Source organism: Diabrotica virgifera, chromosome 2, assembly GCF_917563875.1.
Source record: "Diabrotica virgifera virgifera chromosome 2, PGI_DIABVI_V3a".
Classification (NCBI taxonomy): domain Eukaryota; kingdom Metazoa; phylum Arthropoda; class Insecta; order Coleoptera; family Chrysomelidae; genus Diabrotica; species Diabrotica virgifera.
The window spans coordinates 80,364,082-80,391,762 of NC_065444.1; the positions used below are offsets into that span (position 1 = coordinate 80,364,082).

The 27,681-nt window shown below is 32.1% G+C and overlaps 1 protein-coding gene across 3 annotated transcripts in view; it reads right to left on the reverse strand.

Moving 5' to 3' along the window:
• LOC114334564 (venom carboxylesterase-6) overlaps positions 1-27,681 on the reverse strand; it is a 675,899-nt gene that overhangs the window by 252,010 nt on the left and 396,208 nt on the right. Inside the window, exon 11 of one of the 3 annotated variants that reach the window (XM_050643824.1) lies at positions 7,824-8,085. The exons of the other annotated variants lie outside the window; for them this stretch is intronic. Within the exon in view, the coding sequence (XP_050499781.1) occupies positions 7,896-8,085 (190 nt within the window). The 3' untranslated portion in view covers positions 7,824-7,895. Of the gene's footprint in view, positions 1-7,823; positions 8,086-27,681 lie in introns of those variants that run through there. 3 annotated transcript variants of the gene reach the window in all.

Sequence of the window (27,681 nt, forward strand, 5' to 3'; positions counted from 1 at the left end):
CTTTCACTTTGAATGTCTGGGTTATGCCATCTTTTGGATCAACTTTACTATACTAATACTTCCAGCTTATAATGATCCTCTACCCATAGACTATTTAAAATATAAAGATATTGTCGACCTACTACCCTTTATAGATCCGATCTATCATGGATTTTACCATTCGCTTAAGCACACTCAAACCGGTACCACACAGTATACAAGCGACAGTGATGATAATTTTCGACGCATAATAAGTTTTAATCTACCCCAAAACCCCGACAGCCAAAATCCCGACAGCCACATCCCCGACAGGTTTGATAAGTTTCTTTGTAACATATAATTAGATTTATTTCTTGTTTTTTGTTTATGGCCATCTGTTTTTTATTTTTTGTTACTAAATAAAAGTATTTACCATTTAATATGACTAATTTTCTAAATAGACAAGGCCAAAACGGCGGGTTCGAAGGGAAAAATATTCCCAAGAGATTTTTTTGCATAATCACATTCGTGAGACATCCCAGAATAAGGTTCAAGAAGTCGCCCACGTGAAAAGTGGGCCAATTTTTTTTTAACAATTTTTTTTCAATCAAATTGCAAGAATCAATATTTTTGGCCCGAACAATTTTTTCTTTAATTTTTTGGACCATTCTGGACAAAAAAGGTCTCTTATAATTTTTCTCTAAAGTTGATCGTTTTCGACTTATAAGCAATTTAAAATTAAAAAAAAAAGAAAAATGGCGATTTTCAAGGCTTAATAACTCGGTTAAAAGTTATTATTATGAAAGTCAATATATGACTAAATCAAAGTTTAAAGCCCCCTACAAGATCCTGAAGAAATTTTTGTCATTATTTTATTACTAAGCTGTTATTTTTAAGTAATAATAATGGGCGCCATGCACGTGTGCGGCAGCTGTAAATGCTGAGTGCGAGAGAGAAGCCATTCCAGCAGTCCAATTGTGCATCTTACTCGCACTCACATTTACAGCCGCGTCAATACGATCTAACCGCTCATTGTTATTAATTAAAAATAACAGCTTAGTAGTAAATTAATAACACAGATTTCTTCAGGATCATGTAGCGGCCACTTTAAACTTTGATTTAGTCACTTTTTGACTTTCATAATAATAATTTTTAACCGAGTTATTAAGTCTTAAAAACGGCAATTATCGCGTTTTTCAAATTTTAAATTGCATATAACTCGAAAAAGATCAACTTTAGAGAAAAATTATAAGAGACCTTTTTTGCCCAGAATGGTCCAAAAAACCTAAAAAAAAAAATAGTCCGGGCCAAAAATTATGATTTTTGCAATTGGATTAAAAAAAATTGTTAAAAAAAATTGGCCCACTTTTCACGTGGGCGACTTCTTGAACCTTATTCTGGGATGTCTCACTAATGTGATTATGCAAAAATATCTCATGGGAATATTTTTCCCAACGAACCCGCCGTTTCCGCCTTGTCTAAAATAAAATTTCTAACATGGGTATATGGACAATATATAGTTCAACAATATATGTATAATCAAATCCTGAATTTAAGTTTACTTTTATAATATAATATATATTATCGTGTCACTTACAACCTTCCATTTCAGTAAGTATAGCTTTTATATTATAAAATTAAGTGTTTAATAATTTTTTCTTTTAAAATAGATAATAATTAGTACCCGTACTTGTACTTATTAGTAAGTAACTAATTTTCCAATTTCAATACTCTATAATATGATTTGGTATTGCATTTGAAAAGGAAACAATAAATATTCAAAATGTAGTGGTCGGAATTTTTACTTATGTGAGGATTGTTGCATGTCGGTATTTTGGGCGTCGGGATTTTGGCTGTCGGGATTTTGGCTGTCGGAATTTTGGCGCCATAGGTTTTAATTGGGTACAAGTAAAGCCACATATTTCCACAGCACTGTTTTCCAATACAAAGAAATTGACCAATAATAGTTTAAGTTCTCTCCTCTTTGACCGTTAACTCCATTAAAATACTTTTTAAACCTCTATATTTTTGATACAAATATGATATGTGCCATTATAATAATATCAAAAACAGAAATGATAAAACATATTTCGTTTGTTACGTCTGTTATATCACTTAAAGAGATATTTAATTACATGTATTTGGTTTTTTCTGGTGTTGCGTTCGATTTAAAATTACCCTGCTAAAAAACATCCCTTTTGGAGTTATCACATGTCTCCCAAATACCACAGTTATTTATGTACCAAGTCAGTAAAGTGACTCTCTATCGAACGAGTCTGATATTACGAGCACAGGGGGCGAAGCGAGCAAGGCGAGCAACAAACGAGTTCGATAAAGAGTCTTTACTGACGTTGTGCATAGAAAATTTTATCGACAATCATAAAAAACGTCAACACTTACTTAATATGTACTTACTTAATTACATCCTAATGAAAAAAGAGTGTGTGTGTTTGTGTAGGTACTTTGTACGCACGCAAGAAGTTATACTTCTATTATTATGATTTCCACGAAATTAATATATTTTAAACAGTTTAATTGTATTTTCATTTAAATATTTGTAGAATTTTAAATATTTTATCTTAATTTTTAAGACTCCTGTATATATTTTTTCTTAATTATTATTACGAGCACAAAATAAGAGTCTCACATATATGGACCTACGTCGGCCCAGATGGGTGGAACGGATTGGGATTACTACGAAAGCCCAGCCGCAGCCGGTGCGAACTACTTTTAACTTTCAATCTTTAAGACATAAGAATAACATTCGCCACTATGTAAACCAATTCTTATTACTAATAGGGAGTGAAATTTATTGCAGTAGAATTTTAATAGTTTCGGATTTAAGCATGAAGAGGGGAAGAAAGGAGAAGGTTTTGGTTAGCGTTGGAATCAATAGAGTTGGTCAATTTTAACATCAGGACCTAGACGGACGTGTTATTTGGGATAATCGGAAAAGACGCAACTTAGACTCTTTAAGACGGGTATTATGACAAGCCGGTTATAATATCGGTTAGACGCAATTATTTCCAAATACATCTATTTTTCTAAGAATAAGAACACGTAAATTTTGGTCGCAATTACACAAACACTTTTACATTTCGTCAATTTAATAGTATCTATAATTCTAGTTGTCTATTTTATTAATTAAAACTGTTAAACATCACACGGACCATAAAATATCCCAGGAAACCAAATACCGTTTACAAAACGTTGAAAAAACTTCATAATTATCACCAAATCACGTCAGATTGTCACGTTTTTTCGACGTCGAAAGTCACGTGAATATGTCCCACCATAACTGAGGTCAGTTTTTTCAGGTTTTAAATACGTGATACAAAAAAAGTAGTCTTTATGTCGTTTCTTTAGATTATTTTTCATTTTATGGTTTTAAAAATACACAATAATAATAATCGATCTAATATTGTGAGAAACGAAAAACTGAACAACTCCAGACAATTTCTAAAGCGATAGATTTTTGAGAATTCAACAATCTTCCTCTGAAACACAAACCTGATTTTAACGAATTTAGAATACAGGGTGAAGCGAAAATGTTAATGATTTTCGTACCGTTACAATCTGACTTTCTGAAGTCAGTATATTGTAGCATTTTACCATTTAATCACGTTTTGGGATCATCAAATCAATTTAGTATAAAATCGGTACTTCTCTGATCAAAGTGGAGGACATCAGTAATACAGCAGGTGAAAGCCCAAGGTTTGGTTGACAATTCCTCTCCGGACTATTCTATCCTCTCTTAGATTAAGTGATTTTATCTTCTTCTACCGCATCTATCTATTTTCTTCTAGGTCTCTCCTTTCATCTTATTCCCATTTGTTCTCCTCTCATCATTTGTTTAATGCTCTTTGTTCAGGAAATCTTTTGACCTCAGCCATCTTATTCTTTGGGGTTTAATTGATGGACTTTAATTTAATAATATTATTGATGTATTTAATTTAATATAAGTTTAAGTTTAATTAATAATATTATTGATGGACTGTCATAAAGTTTTATTAATTCAACCCATATGGCTCCTATTATCTTTCCTCCGGATATTCTGCGTAAAATGTTTCGTTCCCATACTTTAGCTTTAATATTTCTTTTTTTTAACGTCCATAGTTCACACCCATAAAACACGACTGGTCTTATGACGGTTCTGTAGAGAATTTCTTTTGCGTTTCTTCGCGCTTCTGTTACCTTTATTAATTTATTAATTCGGTCATTGATTTCATTGATAAATAAATAATAACAACACCTACCTTATTTAGTCCTATTTTAAGTTAACTGATCACAAGGAAAGATTGATCATAACTAGGGAGCGGATTTTATGCTAAATGCATATTGCATGCATATTTCGCATATTTGAGAACTTTACTAAATTTAGCATATTTTTAAAGGGACATGCATATTTTGTGCCTATTTAAAAACATTTAAGCCAAACAAAATTTAAATTTTTTAATTCGACACAAAATATTTCCCCGCAGAGGCTGTCGTATGTATTAATTCGAGAACTACCTGAAAAGAGACGGCTCATTCACTGCCTTTTCATTTTTTCAGAACATACCCGATCTTTTCAAAAAAGTACTTATAGTGCTTATAGTACGCCGTTATAAAATGATTGTAGGATGTTAAAATGATGAAGGGTGGTTTACCGGGAAATCCGAATTTTATTTACTTTTATTATATTTAGTAAAATTTGTATCCCAATTTAGTAGGTACCTATAATTCTGGTGTTTCTTTTAAATCCCCTATTGTTAAGAGAATTTACACCTTTAACCATAGTTTTACGATTTTCTAACGGAAATTGAAATATTCATTAAAATAAAAAGGAAAAGATTCCTCTCATTGGCTGTATACCATAATAAAAAACTTACTAAGGAAGTAAAACTTCGCTTGTAGGTAAATGGTATAAAAAATTTTATTAAAATTTTATCTAAAATGATCCAAATTGGATAAAAGTGGGTACATCTATAGTACAAAATCACACAAACGTTTTCGGACCAATCAGTCCATCATCAGGTGGTAGAAACTTTAGATCCAAAGTAGTTGGAACTAGCTACATAGATAGGTCAAAAGACCTTCATTTTACAATAATTATGCCATTTCGGCTACAACAAGGTCGACATTGTCAACTTTTATCCAATTTGGATCATTTTAGATAAAATTTTAATAAAAATTTATATACCATTTACCTACAAGCGAAGTTTTACTTCCTTAGTAAGTGAAATATTCATGCTTTAGATCAGATTCCGACTTTAAAAGCTTTAAAACTTTGGACGACATATGCGAAATTTTTAATGGAAATTTTGAAATTGGTTTTGGTGCAGAATTTTCAGCTTAAACAAGTTATTTTAAATACGCCCCAATTACTTATGTTGATGTTGAAAGGAGTTTGTCAAGTTATAAAAATATTTTATCTGATCAAAGAAAATGTTTCCTCGTAAAACATTTGGAAAAACACATTGTAGTGAATTATAATCGAAGATATATACAGTGATATTGTTGTTTTATTTTAAATAGGTAACTATTGGTATCATCTTTTGCAAAAAATGTGAATTAATTGCATATATAAAAAATAATGATTTTATTAGAAAGATAATAAATAAGATTGCCGCCCCCCCCTATAAAAGAACCCCCTAGAATAGAATAGAACAGAAAATTTGTGGTTTCTCGAAATGCGCATTTTTTGAATTTTTGTGCATATCTTGCGCATATTTCGTAATTTTTTACTGCATATATATGCGCATATTTCATCAAAATTGATCGCATATAAATCCGCTCCCTAATCATAACAAATTAAACAATACCAATATTGTTATTGCTAAATCATATTTATTTTTATTTAAAATAAAAAACTGATGTTACATCTGATGTGACAATCTGATACAAATGATGTGACATCTTTCTGATCTTGTGGTAGGAAAACGCACCACTGGAAGAAAAGAGTTCGCTTACAATAATTAATATTGTACATGTACAGGTACAGTAGGAAAAATGAAAGAATACCCATGAACGAACATATAAAACACGCTGTATTTTTCTGTCACCGTGTCACACAAAAAATTGGTCAGCGCAAGTACATGCAATAATTATTATTACATGTACTTGCGCTGGGCAATTTTCTTTGTGACACGGTGACAGGAAAATACAGCGTGTTTTATATGTTCGTCCATGTGTATTCTTTCATTTTTCCGACTGTATACGTGGTTGTATAATAACTTCTAGTTCAGGGCTTCCCAAACTTATTCGTACTGTGACGCCCTTGGGACTTTGCTATTTTTTTGCGACGCCCCTCAACCCAACCCTCAATAATACGTACAAATTTAAGTACTAGCCTACTAACAGGTTATAGTTATAACCACAGTTAAAAACACTATTTGAACATTTATAATTTTTATTAGAAATTAAAAACGAAATCAAAACATAGGCACAAAAATAAAAAGGGATATTTATTTATGTAACTGGCTGGTTAATGTGAAGAATGTGCTTGCTTTTTTGAGCACAGCTTATGAAACTGGGGCTTCAGTTTGGAAATTGTCACTCTCGTTTCTGTTTTTACGTTTATGTTTGACCTGTACTTGTTTTTAATTACTACTGCAACTGCAGAAAAACCCGTTTCGCACAGGTACGAAGTCGCAAATGGTAATAAAACCTTGCAGAAATACTGATGGCATGATATTCAGGAGAAACTGAGCTCCAAAAGCTTTAGGCTAGAATCACAGGACAATTCTGTCAGTTGTTCTTATTCCTCTGTTGAAAGTGTCGATTGTGTGGATGACTGGAAAGGGTTTCTGACCCAGTCATATTGTTCCAGATCTTCGGGAAAATATTTCTCAAAGTGTTCGCTCAATGATGACATGTATTGCGTAAAAATATTTTTCTTGTAGAATACCTTGTAAAGCAGGGAAACAGTCAATTTCTTGATATTCTAATTTTCTCTTCCATAAGAGCAACTTTTTCTGAAACCCAGTAATTTTATCTGCCAATTGCAGGATATGAGTATTGTTTCCCTGCAAAGACTTATTAAGATCATTTAATTTCTTAAATATGTCCAGAGGTATGCTAATTTTATTATAAACTCTGAATGAATAAAGTTTTGCGCAATATTATGCGATTCTGTATGTAGATACGTGTAAAATTAATTTCTTAATTCGTATACATGTACGAGTACGTTACCTTTGGACAGCCAACGAGAATTGTATTAGTAAATTAAAGGCATTTCTTCGCAAAGTTCTTGAAAAGTCTTGATTTCACGGATCATGTGTAGTTCACCACTTTAATAATGCTATCCATCACAACACTTAATTCAGGTGTAATTTCTTTGCTGCTAAGGCCTCTCTATGTATGAAAAATGTGTCCATTTTACACTTGGAGCCTTGGTTTTGATGAGAGCTTGTAGTCCTCCATACTGTCCAGGCATCGCTCGGGCACCATCCGTACACACGCCTACACAGTTATCCCAGTTAAACAAGAATCATATTATCATGCCCGCACCGTTCCGGCACGTAGCGTAGTCTCCGAAAAACCTGATTTTACAAAGAGTTGTCTGATACTATACGCTGCGGACAGTATGAATTTTTCATATTTAAAACCATTAAAATCAATATTTTTCGGAAACGAAACGCTACGTGCTGGAACGGATAATATGATTCTTGCTTTAATATTATTTTCAGTCACATATCAGTTTAAAATATCGAATAAAAGTCAGCGCTGACACGCGACGCCCCTGGAACAAAGCCGCGACGCCCCAGGACGTCGCGACGCACAGTTTGGGAAGCCCTGTTCTAGTTGAAGTTAAAATTGTACTAACAGCACAAAATAAATTAATAAATTTACTAGGCTGTTGGGACTGAATTTAGTTGACAGAATATTTTTACGCTTTTATTAATAAAATATCACACAAATTGATTTAAAAAGTAGTCACAATTAAAAATTTGTTCTTAGAAGTTAATGTACGGTTTTTTGGCATATTTTTCATACAATTCTACCCACTTGAAATAGGTTTTACTTTTCGGATGACCCTGGACAATCGTTAAAGAATTATTGAGGTTTAGATATACGAAGTTTTCTGGTTCCACCCTGGGCCAGATTATATTTTGCAAGATTTCGCTCTTATTCGGAGTTGGATTCCTGAAAAAAATATTAAGCTTAAATAAAAAACTAGACACAATAGGGTGGGTCGAAAAACAATAATGTTTCATTTTTTAATCGCTATACCCTGGAAAACTTGCCTTTGGGGAATATAAGTAAAATGCAAAGTAAAATAAAGTTATTTATTGAACCCCAAGCTACAGCATTATACTTAAAATTTAGTTTTTTTTCCGAAATCAAGACATTTTTCAATTATTTTTACAATCTTTAGCCAATAATATTTGAACGTTCTATAGTGAAAACTGTTTAGTTAATAGTTTAAAAAATAGGAAATAAATTTGAAACAGAAAATATCTTTTAATTTGCGGTAGCGCAAAATACTCAAAAATTGTTAAAATTCACATATTAACACCTTAAAAGAAGATGTGGTCTAGTATGTTGTGTTGGGTGTTAATAGCACAATTCATTTTTTGTTCTTTTACTATACACCCCATTTAATTGGAATATAATTATTATAGTGTGTATAAAGTTATAAAGGATATAAATAAAACAACTTATAATTTTAATAACATGTTTAATTGAAACCAAAGAATCCAAATTGTAACCAAACAATGTCAACAAATTAAATGAAATTTTGACTTTAGAAAGACTACTCACTATTTCTGAGTGGGTACGTTGAAGCTGCGCTTACTGTCAAACTTTGGCATCGAAGCTCTGGATGCTACGACAGATCTTATGAAACCATCTCGTTCCTAACCACTAGGAGGACTAGTTAATTGCAATCTTTTGAGTAAGGATGAATTGCATGTTCTAGACATAAGTAGTTGTGCGATGAAGTCAGGCAACTGCCCTGTGGACTTATCTGTTCGAGAACCGGGTCCACTTTCCCACTCTCGATGGTTGACTACAGCTAACAGAGTGTTGAGACTGTATGTAAGTGTGGAAACTCCTTCAGTTGAACATAAATTGTTAGTATCCTTCATGCTTAAATCATACATGCCTGTATGGTTCAAAATAAAGTACAGCAAATACATAACAGATGGACCTGAACACGTTTTTGAGGCTATCAAATCAACCAGATTTCTACCAGAACACTTAATTAAAGTAGTTGATCCTGTAATCAAAAGAAATGCATTTTTTACAACCCAGAAAATTTGCTACTGAGGACGATAGTGGATGAAAGGAAGCACATAAGAGAATTAGGATTCCAAAGAATAATCAAAGCAAGGATGGTAGCTACAGAAACAGAAACAATAAGGGTTTTTCGACCTCCAAAAATCAACTTTCATACGACTATCTCTACTGAATTAATTGATTGGAACACCACTGTAATAACACCACCATCACTGTTACGGAGAGTCTCTGATGATGGAGTTTGGGCTAAAATCACTGCTGGTGAAACACCCGATAGTCTAAGGCTACGGCTCCACGGGCGAGAAATTGACGCTAGCAGTAGCCGTAAAACGAACTTAAGGTTCCGCGGAACGGAATAGGAATAGCCGAACTGTACCGACTACAGGACTTGTGCGTAGTCGGTTCAGTTCGGCTATTCCTATTCCGTTCCGTGGAACCTTAAGTTCGTTTCACGGCTACTGCTAGCGTCAATTTCTCGCCCGTGGAGCCGTAGCCTAAGAGCTAGTGAACCCTCCAACTAACGGTCGTCCTGTAAGGCTAAAAATTTTTCTAGTGATAATTCATAGCACACCAAGGCTAAAAACCATGACCTGGCAGGCCTCAGCGGTGCACGTGTATCTACCAGGTGAATCGAAAAGTGCAAATTTAGGGGGTAAAATAAACTTTCTCCTGTAAGGTTTAAATTTGAGTATGTGTTTGAGTAAGTCATTTAGAAGAAATGGGTACAATGACAGGCGATTCTGAAGAGCATAAGACCTTGCCAGGCGAGAGGAAAGATTAGGGGTTTTTCCTAAAATTATTCTTTTTGCATCGAACAGTTTTTTTTTAGGTTTTTTGAATCATTTCAAACCGAAAACGTCTTTGGTGATTTTTCTCTTAAGTTAATAGTTTTTGTTATATGAGCGATTGAAAATTTTGAAAATTGAGAAATCGGCCATTTTTAACCCTAAATCGGACATTTGTCTAAAAATTTCAATGTTGGCAAGGTACGTAGATATTCTTTAAACATTGATTGATGAAATCCCGAAGAGTTTTTTGCAATAAAATATCGAAAACCCCTTTGTTTTTTTAATTGCTAATCAAGCGTGTGCGCCACTGTAGTATAAGTGAGGACGTTTGAGTTTGCTTAAATTCATTATCTCGAGAATGGGCAAATTTCAAGAGAAATCCTCAGACAGGTCGATTTTTATTTTTGAATTAGGACTGTTTGGCATATATATAATACTAGTGACGTCATCCATCTGGGCGTGATGACGTAATCGATGATATTTTTAAATAAGAGTAGGGGTTGTGTGATAGCTCGTTTGAAAGGTTATTAATTCTCTATTCATTAATATAAACATTAACATAATTATTTATACAGGGTGTACAAAAAAATTTTTCTTCTATTTGTCAAATTTAATCAAAGTTAATTTAATAATAAAAAAATGTTGTACACCCTGTATAAATAATTATGTTAATGTTTATATTAGTGAATAGAAAATTCAATAACCTTTCAAATGAGCTATCGCACAACCCCTACTCTTATTTAAAAAAATCATCGATTACGTCATCACGCTCAGATGGATGACGTCACTAGTATTATATATATACCAAAAAGTCCTAATTTAAAAATAAAAATCGACCTGTCTGAGAATTTCTCTTGAAATTTGCCCATTCTCGAGATAATGAATTTATGCAAACTCAAACGTCCTCACTTATACTACAGTGTCGCACCTGCTTGATTAGCAATTAAAAAAACAAAGAGGTTTTCGATATTTTATTGCAAAAAACTCTTCGGGATTTCATCAATCAATGTTTAAAGAATATCTACGTATCTTGGCAACATTGAAATTTTTAGATAGATGTCCGATTTAGGGTTAAAAATGGCCGATTTCGCAATTTTCAAAATTTTCAATCGCTTATATAACAAAAACTATTAACTTAAGAGAAAAATCATTAAGACGTTTTCTGTTTGGAATGATTCAAAACACCTAAAAAAATTTGTTCGATGCAAAAAGAATAATTTTAGGAAAAGCCCCTAATCTTTCCCCTCGCCTGGCAAGGTCTTATGCTCTTCAGAATCGCCTGTCATTGTACACATTTCTTCTGAATGACTTACTCAAACACATATTTAAATTTAAACCTTACAGGAGAAAGTTTATTTTACCCCCTAAATTTGCACTTTTCGATTCACCTGGTAGATACACGTGCACCACTGAGGCCTGCCAGGTCATGGTTTTTAGCCTTAATTATCACTAGAAAAATTTCTAGCCTTACAGGACGACCGTTAGTCGGAGGGTTCACTAGCTCTTAGACTACGAGGATTGGAACTTTGGAAAATTTCTATGTCATACTGAAACCGTGGAACGCTGGGTCAAGTTAGTTACTGAAGCATCTAAAAAAGTCGTCGGTGCTAAGTAATGAGATGGTTTCATAAGATCTGCCGTAGCATCCAGAGCTTCGATGCCAAAGTTTGACAGCAAGCACAGCTTCAACGTACCCACTCAGAAATAGTGAGTAAAAGACTCTTTCTAAAGTCAAAATTTCATTTAATTTGTTGACATTGTTTGGCTACAATTTGGTTTCTTTTTTGTTTCAATTAAACATGTTATTAAAATTGTAAGTTGTTTTATTTATATCCTTTGTAACTTTAAACACACTATAATAATTCTATTCCAATTAAATGGAGTGTAAAATAAAAGAACAACAAATAGATTGTGCTATTAAAACCCAACACAACAAACTAGACCACACCTTCTTTTAAGGTACTAATATGTGAATTTTACCAATTTTTGAGTGTTTTGCACTACCGCAAATTAAAAGATATTATGGTCTGTTTCAAATTTATTTCCTATTTTTTAAACTATTAACTAAACAGTATTCACTATAGCACGTTCAAATATTATTGGCTAAAGATTGTAAAAATAATTGAAAAATGTCTTGATTTCTGAAAAAAAACTAAATTTTAAGTATGATGCGCTAGCTGGGGGTTCAATACAGTCAAACCCGCTTATTAGAATACCTCTAAAAGGAATATCCCGGTTTAAGGAATGGAAATTTGAGGACGCGAAACGTTTGTAGTAGCCACCATTGATCGATTATTTGAATATCCCGGTTTCAGGAATATTTTTGTTTAGCACAAAGGCTATTCCAATAAGCGGGTTCAACTGTATATAACTTTATTTTACTTTGCATTTTACTTATATACCCCAAAGGCAAGTTTTCCGCGGTATAGTGATTAAAAAATGAAACATTACTTTTTTTCGACCCACCCTAAGATACAAGTCATAGGATAAACGTTAATTGTCTTATGAATTTTTCTATATTATCTATATACGGAATGGGACGTTTCACCGCTGGGGTTCATCGCTGCCTTTTCGATGCCGCCGATTCATCGAGAGTCCATTTCATCGCCGTCCGTTTAATCACCAGTTAGTCAGATGATTTTGGGAGATATTATGGAAGATCACACGACACGACGTTAAATTCGATTTAAAACTTACGACAATTAAAATGATAAAAATTATTATTATATTTACTGTTCTATTTCTACTTTCCCTAAATCTTATTATACTAAATAGTACTAAATTCGTAGTGTTAAATGGCCTTTGTAGAAATATACAGGGTGTAACGAAAATACAGGTCATAAATTAAATCACATATTCTGAGACCAAAAATAGTTCGAATGAACCTAATTTACCTTAGTACAAATATGCACATAAAAGAAGTTACAGCCCTTTGAAGTTACAAAATAAAAATCGATTTTTTCAAATATATCAAAAACTATTAGAGATTTTTTATTGAAAATGGACATGTGACATTCTTATGGCAGGAAAATCTTAAAAAAGAATTATAGTGACATTTGTGCACCCCATAAAAATTTTATGGTGGTTTTGTTCCCTTAAACCCCCCCAAACTTTTGTGTACGTTCCAATTAAATTATTATTGTGGTAACATTAGTTCAATTCAATATTTCTATAACTTTTTTGCCTCTTAGTATTTTTTCGATAAGGCAGTGTTTATCGAGTTGCGGCTTCTTTTGTAATATGTTTACATAAAAATTTTATGGGGGTTTTGTTCCTTTAAACCCCCCAAATGTTTGTGTATGTTTCAATTAAACTTTTACTGCGGTACCATTAGTTAAACACAGTGTTTTTAAAACTTTTTTGCCTCTTTGTATTTTTTCGAGAAGGCACTTTTTATCAAGATATTACTTCTTTTTTAATATGGTTCAAAATATACCTAAAAATGTAAATCATAAATAAATTTTCATATTATTACCAAGTCTCCATAATCGTACTTAGCCATATACAAATATGTGGTGGATTTGACAAATATTCAAAATATCTCGATAAAAACTGACTTTTGGAAAAAGTACTAAGAGGCAAAAAACTTTTTAAAATATTGTGTTTAGCTAATGGTACTACAATAATAATTAAATTGGAACGTACACAAAAGTTTGGGGGGGTATAAAAGAACAAAATCCCTATAAAATTTTTATGGGGTGTCCAAATTTCACTATAATTTTTTCTTAAGATACTACTACCATAAGAATACCACATGTCTATTTTCAATAAAAGATCTCTCATAGTTTTCGATATATTGGAAAAAATCGATTTTTATTTTGTAATTCAAAGGGCTGTAACTTTTTTTATGTGCACATTTGTACTAAGGTAAGTTAGGTTCAATCGAACTATTTTGGGTCCCAAAATATGTGATTAAATTTATGACCTGTATTTTTGTTACACCCTGTATATGTTCAAATTTATGTAGTGTTAGGTTAGTTTAAGTCCTTCCTTAGAATTCCTAATTAATAATAAAAATAAATAATAAATGTAACCAGTAGCGTACTGATAGATCAGCGGACCCTGGTTCCAGTTGGAATGCGGGCCCCCTTCCAATAAAATCACACACTGTATATCAAAAGTTTTAATTAACATTAAATATAAATCAACATATAAAAACTCAAGCTAATTTAAAACAGTAAAATAATATTAATCCTATCGTTTTTCATACTAACGTGACTGATCACTTTACTCCAGCCGTTTTTATACCTAAATTCAGTAAAACCCGCCATATCCGGATCAATGTGGCGACAGACCGATCCGGATATGAAAAAATCCGGATATCAAGACCACTACTTCTTTTATAGTCTCTGAAACGTTTTCTCCTTCATACATTCCAGTAATCAACGCCTTCAATAACTTTCGTCGATAGACACGTTTTATAGATTCTATAATACATTATTTCGCTATCTTTTAGTTCTTCTTTTAGTGCGTTCTTCAACAGCAGGACTGCCTTTCTCGGTAGATTTTGGTAGATCCGGACGGCGCAGAACCGTCCGGATATGGGGAGGTCCGGATATGACAGGTCCGGATATGGCAGGTTGTACTGTAATGAAACTCAAAAATTTTCTACATCTAAGGTCTGGATTCCGCGTACCAAAAAAAAAAAGTTTATTAACAGCAAGCTGATAGCTTAACGGAGTTAATAGCTTAACGAAGTCTATTCGGACAAACTTTGATGTATGGGAACACTGGAACAGGGAAAATTTTAATTGTAGAATGTGATTTTAATTGTGCAACTTGTCATCCTGACACGTTTATGATTGTGAAAACTAGCAGGTTGTTTTAAGTTCATTCAATACCAAACTTTGTACAGTAGCTATATGAAAAAATGCTTGTCCGACAAATATGTTAGGCATTTTAATAAGTCCGACACGTAGAGCATGTCAAATGGCAGGAATTATGTTGGTGATAGATAGCAAAATAGCAGTCTGATTTTTGCATGAGAGTTTAATGAAAGGGTAAAAAATCAATTGGAATTTCTGTCCGACAAAATACATGGGACATTTTCGTAGTCTGACGTTCGAAACCTGTAACCTGTTGCACAATTAAAACTTCTCCTATTCCAGTGTTCCCGTACATCAAAGTTTGTCCGACTAGACACCGTTAAGCTATTAAGAAATTTTCAGTTTGCTATTAATAAACTTTTTCTGGTTCGCGGGATCCAGGCCTCTGTCCAGTCATAATTAAAAACCTGAATATCGGAAAACAGCTTTCAAAAAATGAACATTAGATGCAATTTATATCAACAAAATAGATTCTCAAATTGCACATAATATATAGTGTGACCAACTCCAATTTAGTCGAATTCGGGACAAGGCTGAAAAAATATACCTAAAATCCGCGACTTTTGAATGAAAATCGGGCTATTTTTTTTAAATATATCTACAACTTTAATATCATCATTTTATTGATTATTTAACATTTTTATGTTGACAAATTTTTTTTTGATGGGATGGGTTTCAACGATAATTACATTTTTGTTAGTTTTTGATGTTTCGACTTCCAATCCGGAAATCGTTCTCAAAAAAGGAAAAAGGTAACTGATGTTGGATTTCCATGTAAATAGAACCTTAGGTTAATATAAAAATATACAGTTGAGTCCGCGAGTCTTTACCCGTGCGTCATCATTTAAAGCATACGAAATAAGTCGGAAATCTATTTCACGCAACAACAACTGACAGAAAGTGGCTACTGTTCCGATTACGGGTTTTATTATAAAATTTGACGTTATCAAATATATAGAATGTCAAATGTAAGTTTTGCTTCAAAATTTTTGTGCAGAATTACAGCTACATTTGAAGTAGCTTAATAAATTATTTTAGTATTATTGATTAATAAATAAATAAACAATTTATAAAAAAATTCAATAACATATTTTATTTTTGTTATTTTATTCACTTTGACGGAAATCTAAACACAGTCATTTCTTTACCGTGTGAATGACATTAGCTTTGTATGTTTTAAATATTAATTGCCAAAATATAATTATGTACCTTAAAATTTCAAAGCCCAATATAAAATTAGTTGTGAAAACAACTGTTTGTGTAATATAAAGAAACTTCAAAACGCAAAATTTCGACAAAAAATTCAACTGACTGACAGCCACAAAATTAAACAAAGCAGAAACGTCAAATAAATTGTGCTTAAAATATGAAAACATACCGAATCGTCTTTTTTTGTACCTATCTCTTTTCAATGCACTGACTCTAGATGGTTCATAAAAATAACATGTGTTTTTACTTAATAACAAACGTCAGCACGTCATATCATGAGTTTCATGCGTGGAAGAGGATGATGCTAGATAAAAAGTATGTGTTTTATCTCGCCAGGTATTAACGACGCACGGGTAAAGACTCACGGACTCAACTGTAATTATCATTATTTAATATCCATGTTTTTGAATCGTCTTTTCAGAAGACGATAATTAAAATACAGAAACGGGACGGACAAGTCCAGAGCTTGAGTTTTCGTAGAACTATAATACCACGATATAAAATGTGGACGTTTTGGATGTGGTATTAGTATTACACGCTAGAAATTGTCGACTTTTTTTCGTCCCACCAATTCAATTTGATGTGAATTCTTAGAAGAATAACGTATTCAAAATTTCAAAATAGAATTTTACGAAAACGTTGAAAATTCGGATGGCTTGGAAGCCATGTCCGGGACGCCGGGACACGACTTCGTAATTCGGGCCATGTCACGGATTTTTCGGGCTAGTTGGTCACACTAATAATATATCATATGTATGATATATTTATAAATAAGTTAAATAATTACAAACAAACCTCTAGGTGTAGTAGACCAGTAAGGATCTGTGAACAAACGTCTATTTTTGGATGTGAAAGGTGGCATTCGGATTTTTGCAGATAAAGTTAGGTGACACCTTCAGTAATAATATAATTGACTTATGTTCCTTCTCAAATATGCCCGGAACATTAATAAAAAATTAAAATATTTACAAATTTCGAAAAACGTCGATTTTTTTCTGCTTTCTTTGCTTATAACTTTAAAACGATTCGTTTTGGAACAAAATCGTAGAAAAATAAAATAAAGATAATTGAATTTTGTATGATATACGACTGGTCAAAAATGTATTAACGTATTACCTTTTCTGCAATATAGCAATAAATACAAAATATAGGGGCAAAATACGCCTGTTGTTATTCAATGTTTTAACCACTTTGGTGGCACTTAGAACCTTAGTAATTCACTTACTAATTTCTTTGTAATATACTTAAACTGTGTACCAAATTTCATTAAAATCGACCTAATAGATTTTGCATAATAAACTTGCAATCTAAATGTTTTTAAAAAAGTTCAAATTTTTTAAAATCTTTCTGAACAAAAAGTAGACCATTTAGAAGTTGTCTAATTTTTGTACATATAAAGAGATGATATACCTATCTAATACACTTTACAGAATTAAAATCGGATTATTTAAGGGGCCTCAGCAATGTTTTAAACTTATAAACAATTTTTTGGCTTATAAAAAAATAGCATTGTTTAATAATAAAAAAATGAATTTTTAGCAATGCAAATAATTAAAATAGATATAATCTGACTTAAACTTTCAAATGCTGTCAGCAGAATTGCTATTTTATTGTTTAATCAAAAGTTATTCGCGTTCAAAAATTGCAATTTTTCGAATTTTTGAAAGTTCCACTGCGTTTATCTCGAAAACTATGCATCCTACGAAAAAACTTGTAAGAACATTTTTTGCTTAGAATTACCCAAGAAATACAAAAAAATGTTTTATTTTGCGAAAAATCGATGTTCCTCAAGTTCTTTGTGTATAACAATCTTATCGACATCCGGATCAACTGTTACCCAAAAAAATCGTGTTCTACGGGTCAAAAAATAAATAAATCTTGGGTAAGTCCATCTAAATAAAGGAGTCCGTAGCACCCCCTCCTGGCCACAGGACTAATTTGTTTATAAGCCAAAAAATTGTTTATAACTTTAAAACATTGCTGAGGCGCTTAAACAATCCGATTTCCATTCTGTAAAGTGCATTAGATAGGAGGAGTGTTTTTTTATATGTAAAAAATTGACAAAACTTTATATGTTCTAGTTTTTGTTGTGCAAGATTTTAAAAAAATTTAATTCAAAAAAAAGTTTAGATTGCAAAATTATTATTCAAAATCTAGTAAGTCAATTTTAATGAAATTTGGTGTACGGTTTTAACATATTAAAAAAATTTTCTAAGCGAATTAGGAAGGTTCCAAGTGTAACCTAAGTGATGGAAAATCATTGAATAAGGACAGGCCTGTTTTGCCCCCTTATTTTAAATTTATTGCTATTTTGCAGCAAGGGTGATAAATTAAGACATTTTTAGACAATCGCATCTGATAGAAAATTTAATTATCTTTGTTTTATTCCTATACGACTTTGTTCCAAAATGAATCGTTTTAAAGTTATAAGCAAAAAAATTAGAAAAGAAAAAACGAAATTTTTTGAAATTTTTAAATATTTTATTTTTTTTATTAATGTTCCGGGCGTATTTGAGAAAAAGCATAAATCAATTATTATTAACGAAGTTATCACCTAACTTTATCCGCAAAAATCTGAATGCCACCTCTCACATCCACCTAAGAACAGATCCTTACTAGTCTATAAGGAGATAAAACGATTAAATAAAAAATAGCAAAAATAAAACCTTGGATAACGGTGGGGTAGATACTATATTTAATCAATCTACGAGATTTTCGTAAAAAGAAATTAATAAAGCAATTTTTGCCAACACACTAGGCGCAAATTTTGGCTCCAATGTATTTTAAATGCATTCATTTTTTTCGAATCCTGAGAAAACTCATAGGTACTTGTTAAAAATTTAAACGCAGAATGAAAGATTACGTTATTACCGAGGACCGAAAGTCCCTAAAAAGTTCGATAATATTTATTTTAATAAGTTAAAGGGGTGAAAACAAAAAGAGAAAATTGAGTGTGATTTTTAATTTCAAATATCTCGTTCAAAAGAAACTTTTTATTTATTCTAAGGGACTTTCGGCCCTCGGTAATAAGCTGGCGGTAATAAGATAGCCGGTGGTATCCAGTAGACGCCGTACAGCATGTATTGGAGACCACAGCCTTAGATCACGGTCTTAGATCTTAGATATTTCAAACTGTAACTGTACTAATTAAGCTTACTAACTGCAGTGACTGCTTCCACACATTAAGGGGGAAAGTTCTGATACGTACCTGTAAGTTCGGTTATCCTCATTTTTGTCTATATTTAGAATCTAATTTCAGTTATTTTATAAGAATTACCTAAAAGTAGGTAAAAGCTGAAGAATGAAGGTGCTATAAATACGACAAATTTATTGTCTTGGGATTATTTTTATAACCCCAGTATAAAACTTACATTGAATATCTCAATTTCCAAATTTCTACAACTTTGTAGTTTACAGCAACTATTCATGGATCGTGCTGATATAAACACAAGTGTTTGGGTTAGTAGGTACAATCGGTTATTCTTTAAACAAGTGTTGAAACTAGGGCTTCGGCTTAAGCAGATAAAAGAGTACAGAACCTGACAAAGGCGTTTCCAATGTTTCTTAATAAATTTTGTTTTCAAATTCTTTGATAAATAGGTGTATAATTACCTACACAAAAATAAAAATTTATTAAACAGTTACATTTCCTAGTGTGTACTTGTGTAGTTTAAAATGTTCCCATCAAATTATAAAAAAAAAGAAACAAAAAGCGTATTAGAGCGGGCCCTGGTTCCGCGGAACCATGCTCAGTACGCCACTGAATGTAACTGACCAAAAATTGGTCGGAAATTCGGAAATAAATCAGTTAGCGATTAACGATTGAACAAGAAATCATCACAAAATACGGTCGTAATATATAAAAAAAAACAAAATTAATACAAATTATGGCATTAACCCTGGTTCATTATCATTACGTCTCTACATCTGTCGTTCATAGACGAAATTATTTAGATTGTTGATATGGGCCATTCCACGAACATACGCCTGTTTTGGATTACTTCGACAACGAATATTTTACTGTGCAACATAAGAAGTAAGAAAGTAAATGGCGCTAATAATTATTCCAATAAACAACAATGTAATTTGCAATTTACTTTCGTTCTTCTTATTTTGCACAGTAAAGTATTCGTTGTCGAAGTATTCCAAAACAGGCGTTTGTTCGTGGAATAGGGTATATCCTATTTGCCCATTAATCCTGTTTGCCCATTAATCTATCAGACACTCTCGGAAACGGAAAGCTAGCTTATGTTACCTATATATCGAGTAATTCTTTGTTGAAGAATGTCCCATACATGTTCGACGGAATTCAAGTCAGGGGATTAAGCTGGCTAAGGTAACACATCAATACCTTCGTTGGTAAGTCAGTCCTACCTAGAAAGTTTTGACTAACCCTACCAGCAAACGAACGAACGATAGATTGTAGAATGGTATCGAGGTACTATTGAGCTATAAGGAAGAGGTTTGGAAAAACTATTATTCCACTCCATACCATTAGTGTACCACCTCTGTATGTGTAAACCTGTCCTGGACATGTTTTTTATATCATATCTGACTTTTCTTGACTTTTCATATCATCTTCACACTATTACTCGACGACAATCTGAATGAAATCCCAGTTAGTAACCCAATAATTTGTATCCCAGCTTTGATATTCTTGACACCACTCTAATATTGCAGCGCGATTGCCTCTGGAGATACACTCAAAAAAATTGAGTTCGTAATATTGATTAACAGTGATTACTGAATAGTATTTCGTTGTCACAACAATTTAATTTGTTGTTTCAATGAACTTTTAGACATTGACGGATGTATTTGGTTATTGTCACAATGATTAAATAATAATTGTGAGAATAACTAGAGTACATTAATCAATAACACTCAATTTATTCAGCCAATAACTTAGTTTCGTATATTTAATAAATACTGTTAATTCTGGCAGCAACTCACGTTCTTGATTTCGTAGATGACAAGCAATTACCTTGGTTTATCGTGACAACGTACAGATTTCATTAAAACAATGTACAAATGTTGTTAATATAAAGTAATATATGATTATTGCATAGATGTAAATTGATTGTTGTGACAACGAATGCATTAATCAATCTACTACTGCATTCAATATCCACAATCAATGCGGTCATTGTGACAATAATCGTAGTTGTTGAGACAACAAAGGTTTTGCTTGACCATTTGAAAGTTAACGGCTTTTCCTTATCGTGATACCCCTAGCTTCTCTGTGTTACCGAAGTGCCGAATAATAATTGCATTTCGTTTTCAAGTGTAGTCCATAGTAGAAGGAAGTTTTTGTGTGTCTATTATCGTGAAATTTCGGTCGAATTCTTTTTAAATGTATTCATTTTTTTCGAATCCTGAGAAAACTAATTATTATTTTTGAAAATTTAAATGCAAAATAAAATATTACAGTATTATCGAGGGTCTGAAGTCCCTGAGAACATCTATAATGATTATTATAATAAGTCACAGGGGTGAAAAAGAGAAAATTTAGTATTATTTTTAATTTCAAATAGGCATACCATTCAACAGAAACTTTCTGTTTATTCTAAGGGACTTTCTGCCCTCGGTAATAATCTCATCTTTCTTAGTCTCAGCATCCGTATGGCTTGCAAATTGTAGAAGCCTCGGAGGTGTAACCAGAGAAGGTTCCCATTGTTTTCATTCTGGTGGGGTGTAGAATAGCATTATGTTGTTTTATATGCCATTAGAGTGAAAACTTAGTCTTTTTGCTAGCAGTTGGCGGTAGGGCATCTATGCCATTTCGTTCGTTGCAATCCTGGACTGCACGCTGGGGTTTGTTTTGGTTGGATCAGGGAGAGCAGCATATGTGCCTCCTGATGAGAGACTAATAAGTTTCGAAACCGGTAGGGGTGCTTGCGGCACTCTCTGATTGGACTAGAATATTGTTCGGCTGTGTTTTCGTTTTGCAACGAAATTGAAAATGGTTATTCATTCTCGGTAATAATGTTATATTTTATTCTGCGTTTAAATTTTTCAAAAATACTTATTAGTTTTTTCAGAGTTCCAAAAAAAAATGAATGCGTTTAAAAAGAATTCGATCGAAATTTTGCACCTGCGCTCTCAAAAAGGATTAAAGTGTTATACATTTTTGGAATCACTATTTCAAACGCCTTTAAATAAGCTGTCACATGACGTACTTTCCCATTTAAAAAAATCAAAGTTACGCCGCGCCTGTCACCTGAAGAGGGATCGTGTAAAGTTCGAACCATTGATGTTATAATATACTTTGATTATTTTAAAAATCAACTTGTCCGAGCGTTTTGCTTGTGTGCTAAAAATAAATAAGTTAATAAGGGGGTGAACACACAGTGTAAAGTCCTTTGGGTTAAGGACAAAAAAGGGGGATTTAAAAAATTATTATTAATCAATTAATATCATATATTGGGCTATTGCATTCAGTAATTATTAATATAAAATACGTTCATATTAGGAATGAACGAAACTAATTGTAAGAATGAATAGAATTGCTTGTAAGAAAAACCGTATTTATTGTGGGAATGAACGGAATTAATTGTAACAATAAACGGAAATAATTGTAGAAATAAACGAAATACGTTAGGAGAAATAACACTGTTATTGACACAACGAATAGTCTTCGTCGGTCAATTAACGACGTTGTTTTTTCAATAAATAGTGTTCGTTGACTCAGTGAACAGAGTTCGTAATATCAATAAATATTGTTCGTTGACTCAGTGAACAGAGTTCGTAATATCAATAAATAGTGTTCGTTGACTCAGTGAACAGAGTTCGTAATACCAATAAAGTGATATTGTGGTATACATAATGAATGTTCATCCATTCAATAAACGTAATACATTGGCTCAACGAACGAAAATAATGAATTGATGAACATCGTTTTGTTGTCCCAATAAAACCAAGAATTGGACAAATTTTAAATATTGCGTTTGTTGTCTGAATTAACATTTTTATTGATATTACGTACCTTTTTCGTTGAGTGTAGGTGGACATCTCAATGGCCTTCGATTGTGGATATCGGTTTCAAGAAGACGATATGTTACAGCATCACGGCCAATGGTTACATGGTGTGCCCGCTACATGTCGCTAACCAATTAAGGTGCTGTAATTGTTGGTTGTCTTGTAGGGGTTAACACTAAAATCGGTCTTGAGCTATAGTTGTAGCGCGCTCACGTGCAAGATGACGTTCGCCTGGACTTCCAATGTTACAAAAATACTTCCACAATTGACTTGTAATACTCCATAACGCTTAGCTTGATTAGTTGCCGCATGCCACATTGAAACAGGTCTACAGCCCTACTTATCTCATCCAAAATTAGATGACGTCGTTCCATGGTAAGAAAAAATATTTTCAAAACAAAAACTTTATATCATGAACAAAATCGAAACTATCAGAATATTAACTGCATAAAATAGTCGCATAAAACCTAGTTGTTTCCTCTCCTGTAAAAAGCATTGTCTAATATTCGTTATCACTTTTGCCGTTACGTTTTACCTACAAAAATCTAAATGTACAAATTCATTTGAAATTAAATGACCACGTGCATTTATTTTTATTAATTTTAATATGTTATAAAAATATCCCTACACCTTTCCGATATGTGTATTAATAAAGAAGTCTCTCAAAACTAAGCAAGTTAAAAATATGTATCCTTCAGAAAAAGTTTTGCAAAGACTGAAACTCAAAATGCAACCATACTTTTTTTTTAATTATTTTAGTCGGGTACGACGAGGTTTATAAATAAATATGAATTTTCCCCAATATTAAAGCACCTTTTTTTTGACAATATCGAAAATTATTGTTATATTACAAAAGGTTTTTTGGAAATAAAAATCACTTTTGCATATCCAACAATTGCTGAAATAAAATTTTAATGTAATAGCTATTTGTATAACAAGGGAGGAAAGTGCTACTTTTCCTCCCGAGAATGAAGTTTACTGCCCGACGCGTAGCGGAGGGCAGTAATCATTCAAGGGAGGAAAAGGCACTTTACTCCCATGTTATACATATGGTTTTTCCACCTTCCTCAAATAACAAGTAATTTTTTCATTTTTACTTAATTTATTTATGTAACTAACCAACAAAATTTGTTAGAACTAAAACTAATAAGTAGGTACAATATAACTGTCAACTGTCAATAATATAAGTCAAATTATTAATGTAAACATTGTTAAATCAGAATAACAATTTACTGTTTTTTACCATTCTGCAAAATACAGAGTGTTTTAAATAAACGTTAAAATGTATAGATACTTACGTAATAGAAAATAGATATTGTACAGGGCGTCAATAAGTTATATTTCATGAATGAAATACCATGACGTCACTTTTACTTTTCCTCCCTAGTGAGGAAAAATATTTTCCTCCCTAGGGAGGAAAAGTACAACTTTGCTCCCTACAATCAGGTCCGGAAAAGTATACTTTCGGTAGAGGTAGGTGGAAAAATAATTTTAACTGATTAATTTGAAATAATGAACATTTATTTACTATCTTTAAATGGGAATTAAACTGTCTAGTAAGCACGTGTCGCCCCGTCTATTTAAAAAATTCGATTAAGGTGGTATGACACATGTTAAAATTTATATAATTTTTAGGTACAGTTACCGTCACTATTTCAAAACCAATTTTCAACTTGTGGGTATGTACGTGAACTGTAAACTGTCTATAGTATTTTTACTACAAAAACGTTATTACGTAGGTCAAAATTTTTGACGTAAGAGAACTGTCAAAACATTAGAATGTGACTTTTCATTATTGCTATGTTTATTATAAACACGGCAATAATGAAAAGTCACATTCTAATGTTTTGACAGTTCTCTTACGTCAAAAATTTTGACCTACGTAATAACGTTTTTGTAGTAAAAATACTATAGTTTAATAGTAACTAGTTAAAATTTCATAACTTACTTGGTATCCTGCCCTAAAAATTGGATTTATGTAATAATTTTTGAACTTTGGTACAAAATAACTACCATAAATGATTAACTATGCAATAAGCTTTATTTTAAGCAAACGTTCATTATTAATCCATACTGCCATATATTTCAAATTAACTGTACCTAAAGATAAAAATTATAGTTAAAAGCTGCAATCTAGGGATTTTGTTGATATAACCGTAACAAGTTGGCATTGTTCTAGTGATAAATTAGTTCGGCTATCATTTAATAGATGAGAAACATTCATGGAAACGTTCATAGAGTTCACGTGTCATTTAGTAAATGGCAGCAGTGATGTATTAAATGGCGACAGATGCGCGTTTGCCAAATGTTAAAAAAATCTGCAAAACATTGAAAACGAGTTTTGTAACCATGGAAATACGAATCACGTTGTTTTTGTTTAGAAAAGTGGCCCCTCTCCCTACCAGTAAACATTTTGGTCTTTGTTTGAGTTTCAACCATGATTTTAACTTGTAACCCCTCTGTGGCTCAGTGGTAAGAACGCCTACCTACCTTTGAACATAAATGTCGTGAGTTCGAATCTCACCTTGATGGAGAATTTTTCATTTATTAAAAATTAATACATAAATGAAAATAGTTTCTCTTCTTGTGGGATCGGTACTCACCGGAGGGACCGCAGATGTTCGGATACAATTAGCGTTTCTTTGCAAAAACAATGACGTCGATTTGCTAAATAATAAGACATTTTCCCAACACACACACTACACATTACATTCATATGTATACCTTGGAACAGTCGTCAACTCGAAATGGGATCAAACAACCGAAATACGATCTAGAATTGAAAAGGTCAGAGCAACATTTAACAATATGAGAAATATATTCACCAAATTCGACATATTTTATCTATTCCACTAAAAATACGGCTGCTAAAATTATATATTTCCGGTCTTGCTGTATGGAGCAGAGGCCTGGACAATAACGGAAACATTAATGAAAAATCTAGAGGAATTTGAAATGTGGGTGTACCGACCTATCTTCAAAACATCCTGGACCATGGGCGCCCATACCCATGGAAAGGGGGGCCGTGGCCCCCCTAGTTTTTTGGGCGCTTTAAACTATACAGGGTGATTGGTTAGTAGGGAAAAGCTCAACAGCTCCGCTATAGTAATAGATAGCAATAAAAGTTAATAACAAAAATTTTAGCCACCTTTAAGCTTCACATTACAAAATTAGTTAGAATGTTACAGGTTGTTCGATAACACAGTGGCAGACCTAACTTTTGTTTTTTTAAATGGAACACCCTATATTTTATTTTATATTCGAAATCCTGTTAACTTCTGCATTACAAAAATATAAAGGTTTGTCATGTTATACAGGGTATTTACAAAGTTATAACCAATTTTGTATGAAAATCGTAACAAGTTCAACTCCCTGTATAAATAAAAATAAGCACAACAGCAATGGTTTATTAATGCCATATTTTTTTATTTATTGTCAAAATTTTTAAGAATTATTGATATTGCTAATTTTCTTTATATCAAATACAGGGTGAGTCAAAACGCAAGTACATTATTTTCTCAGTAATGTTAAATAGAACACCCTGTATTTTACATCATTATTGAAAAGTAACATTAACGTACTTTAATTTTTATATAACATTCCCTATGCCCAAATTTATTAGTTTTCGAGATATTTTCATTTTTCAGAGCAAATTATTTTAGGTGTTTAAATTTATCTAAATTTTAAGTAAGCCATGACTGAATTGACAATTGAACATTACCGATTATCAATCCGGTAATCAATGTAATACTGTAGTAAATAAAGAAATAATTTATTAGTAATACATTTTACAAACAAAAACACAACCACTACATGCAACATTTTTAAAACAATTAAAAACTATCTTTTTATGTAAATGCAACAAATAAACAAAGAAAATTAGTAATAAATTTTACAAAAAACACACAAACACAAAATACAATATTTTGTGAAGACAATTAAACACTACTTTTTTATGTAAATGTAACAATGTAACAAATAAAGAACGAAACATAATTTATCAGTAATACATTTTGCAAAAAAACATGTTTGAAAAAATTAGAAGCTACCTTTAGAAAAATATTTTTAATATTTAATTACATAAGGTGTTCAAAATTATCTCCTAACACATTTATGTGCGCCTAAAAACGATCATTGAATTAGCTACTTACTCTACGGAGCATTTGTAAATTAACACATCGAAATACACTTTGTATTCTATTTTTCATTTCATCCCTTGTTGTTGGAGGTATTTTATAAACTTCATTATTAACGTAACCCCAAAAAAATCAGTCCAATTTATTAAATTCTGGTGAATTTGGTGGCCACGCTACTGGTCCATTGAAAAATGAAAATATCTCGAAAACTAATAAATTTAGACATAGGGAATGTTATCTAAAAATTAAAGTACGGTAATGGTTCTTTTCAATAGTGATATAAAATACAGGTGTTCCATTTAAAATTACTGAGAAAATAATGTACTTGCGTTTTGACTCACTCTGTATTTGATATAAAGAAAATTAGCAATATCGACCATTCTTGAAAATTTTGACAATACGTTAAAAAATATGGCATTAATAAACCATTGTTGTTTTGCATATTTTTATTTATATAGGGAGTTGAACTTGTTGCGATTTTCATATAAAATTGGTTATAACTTTGTAAATACCCTATATAACATAACAAACATTTATATTTTTGTAATGGAAAAGTTAACAGAATTT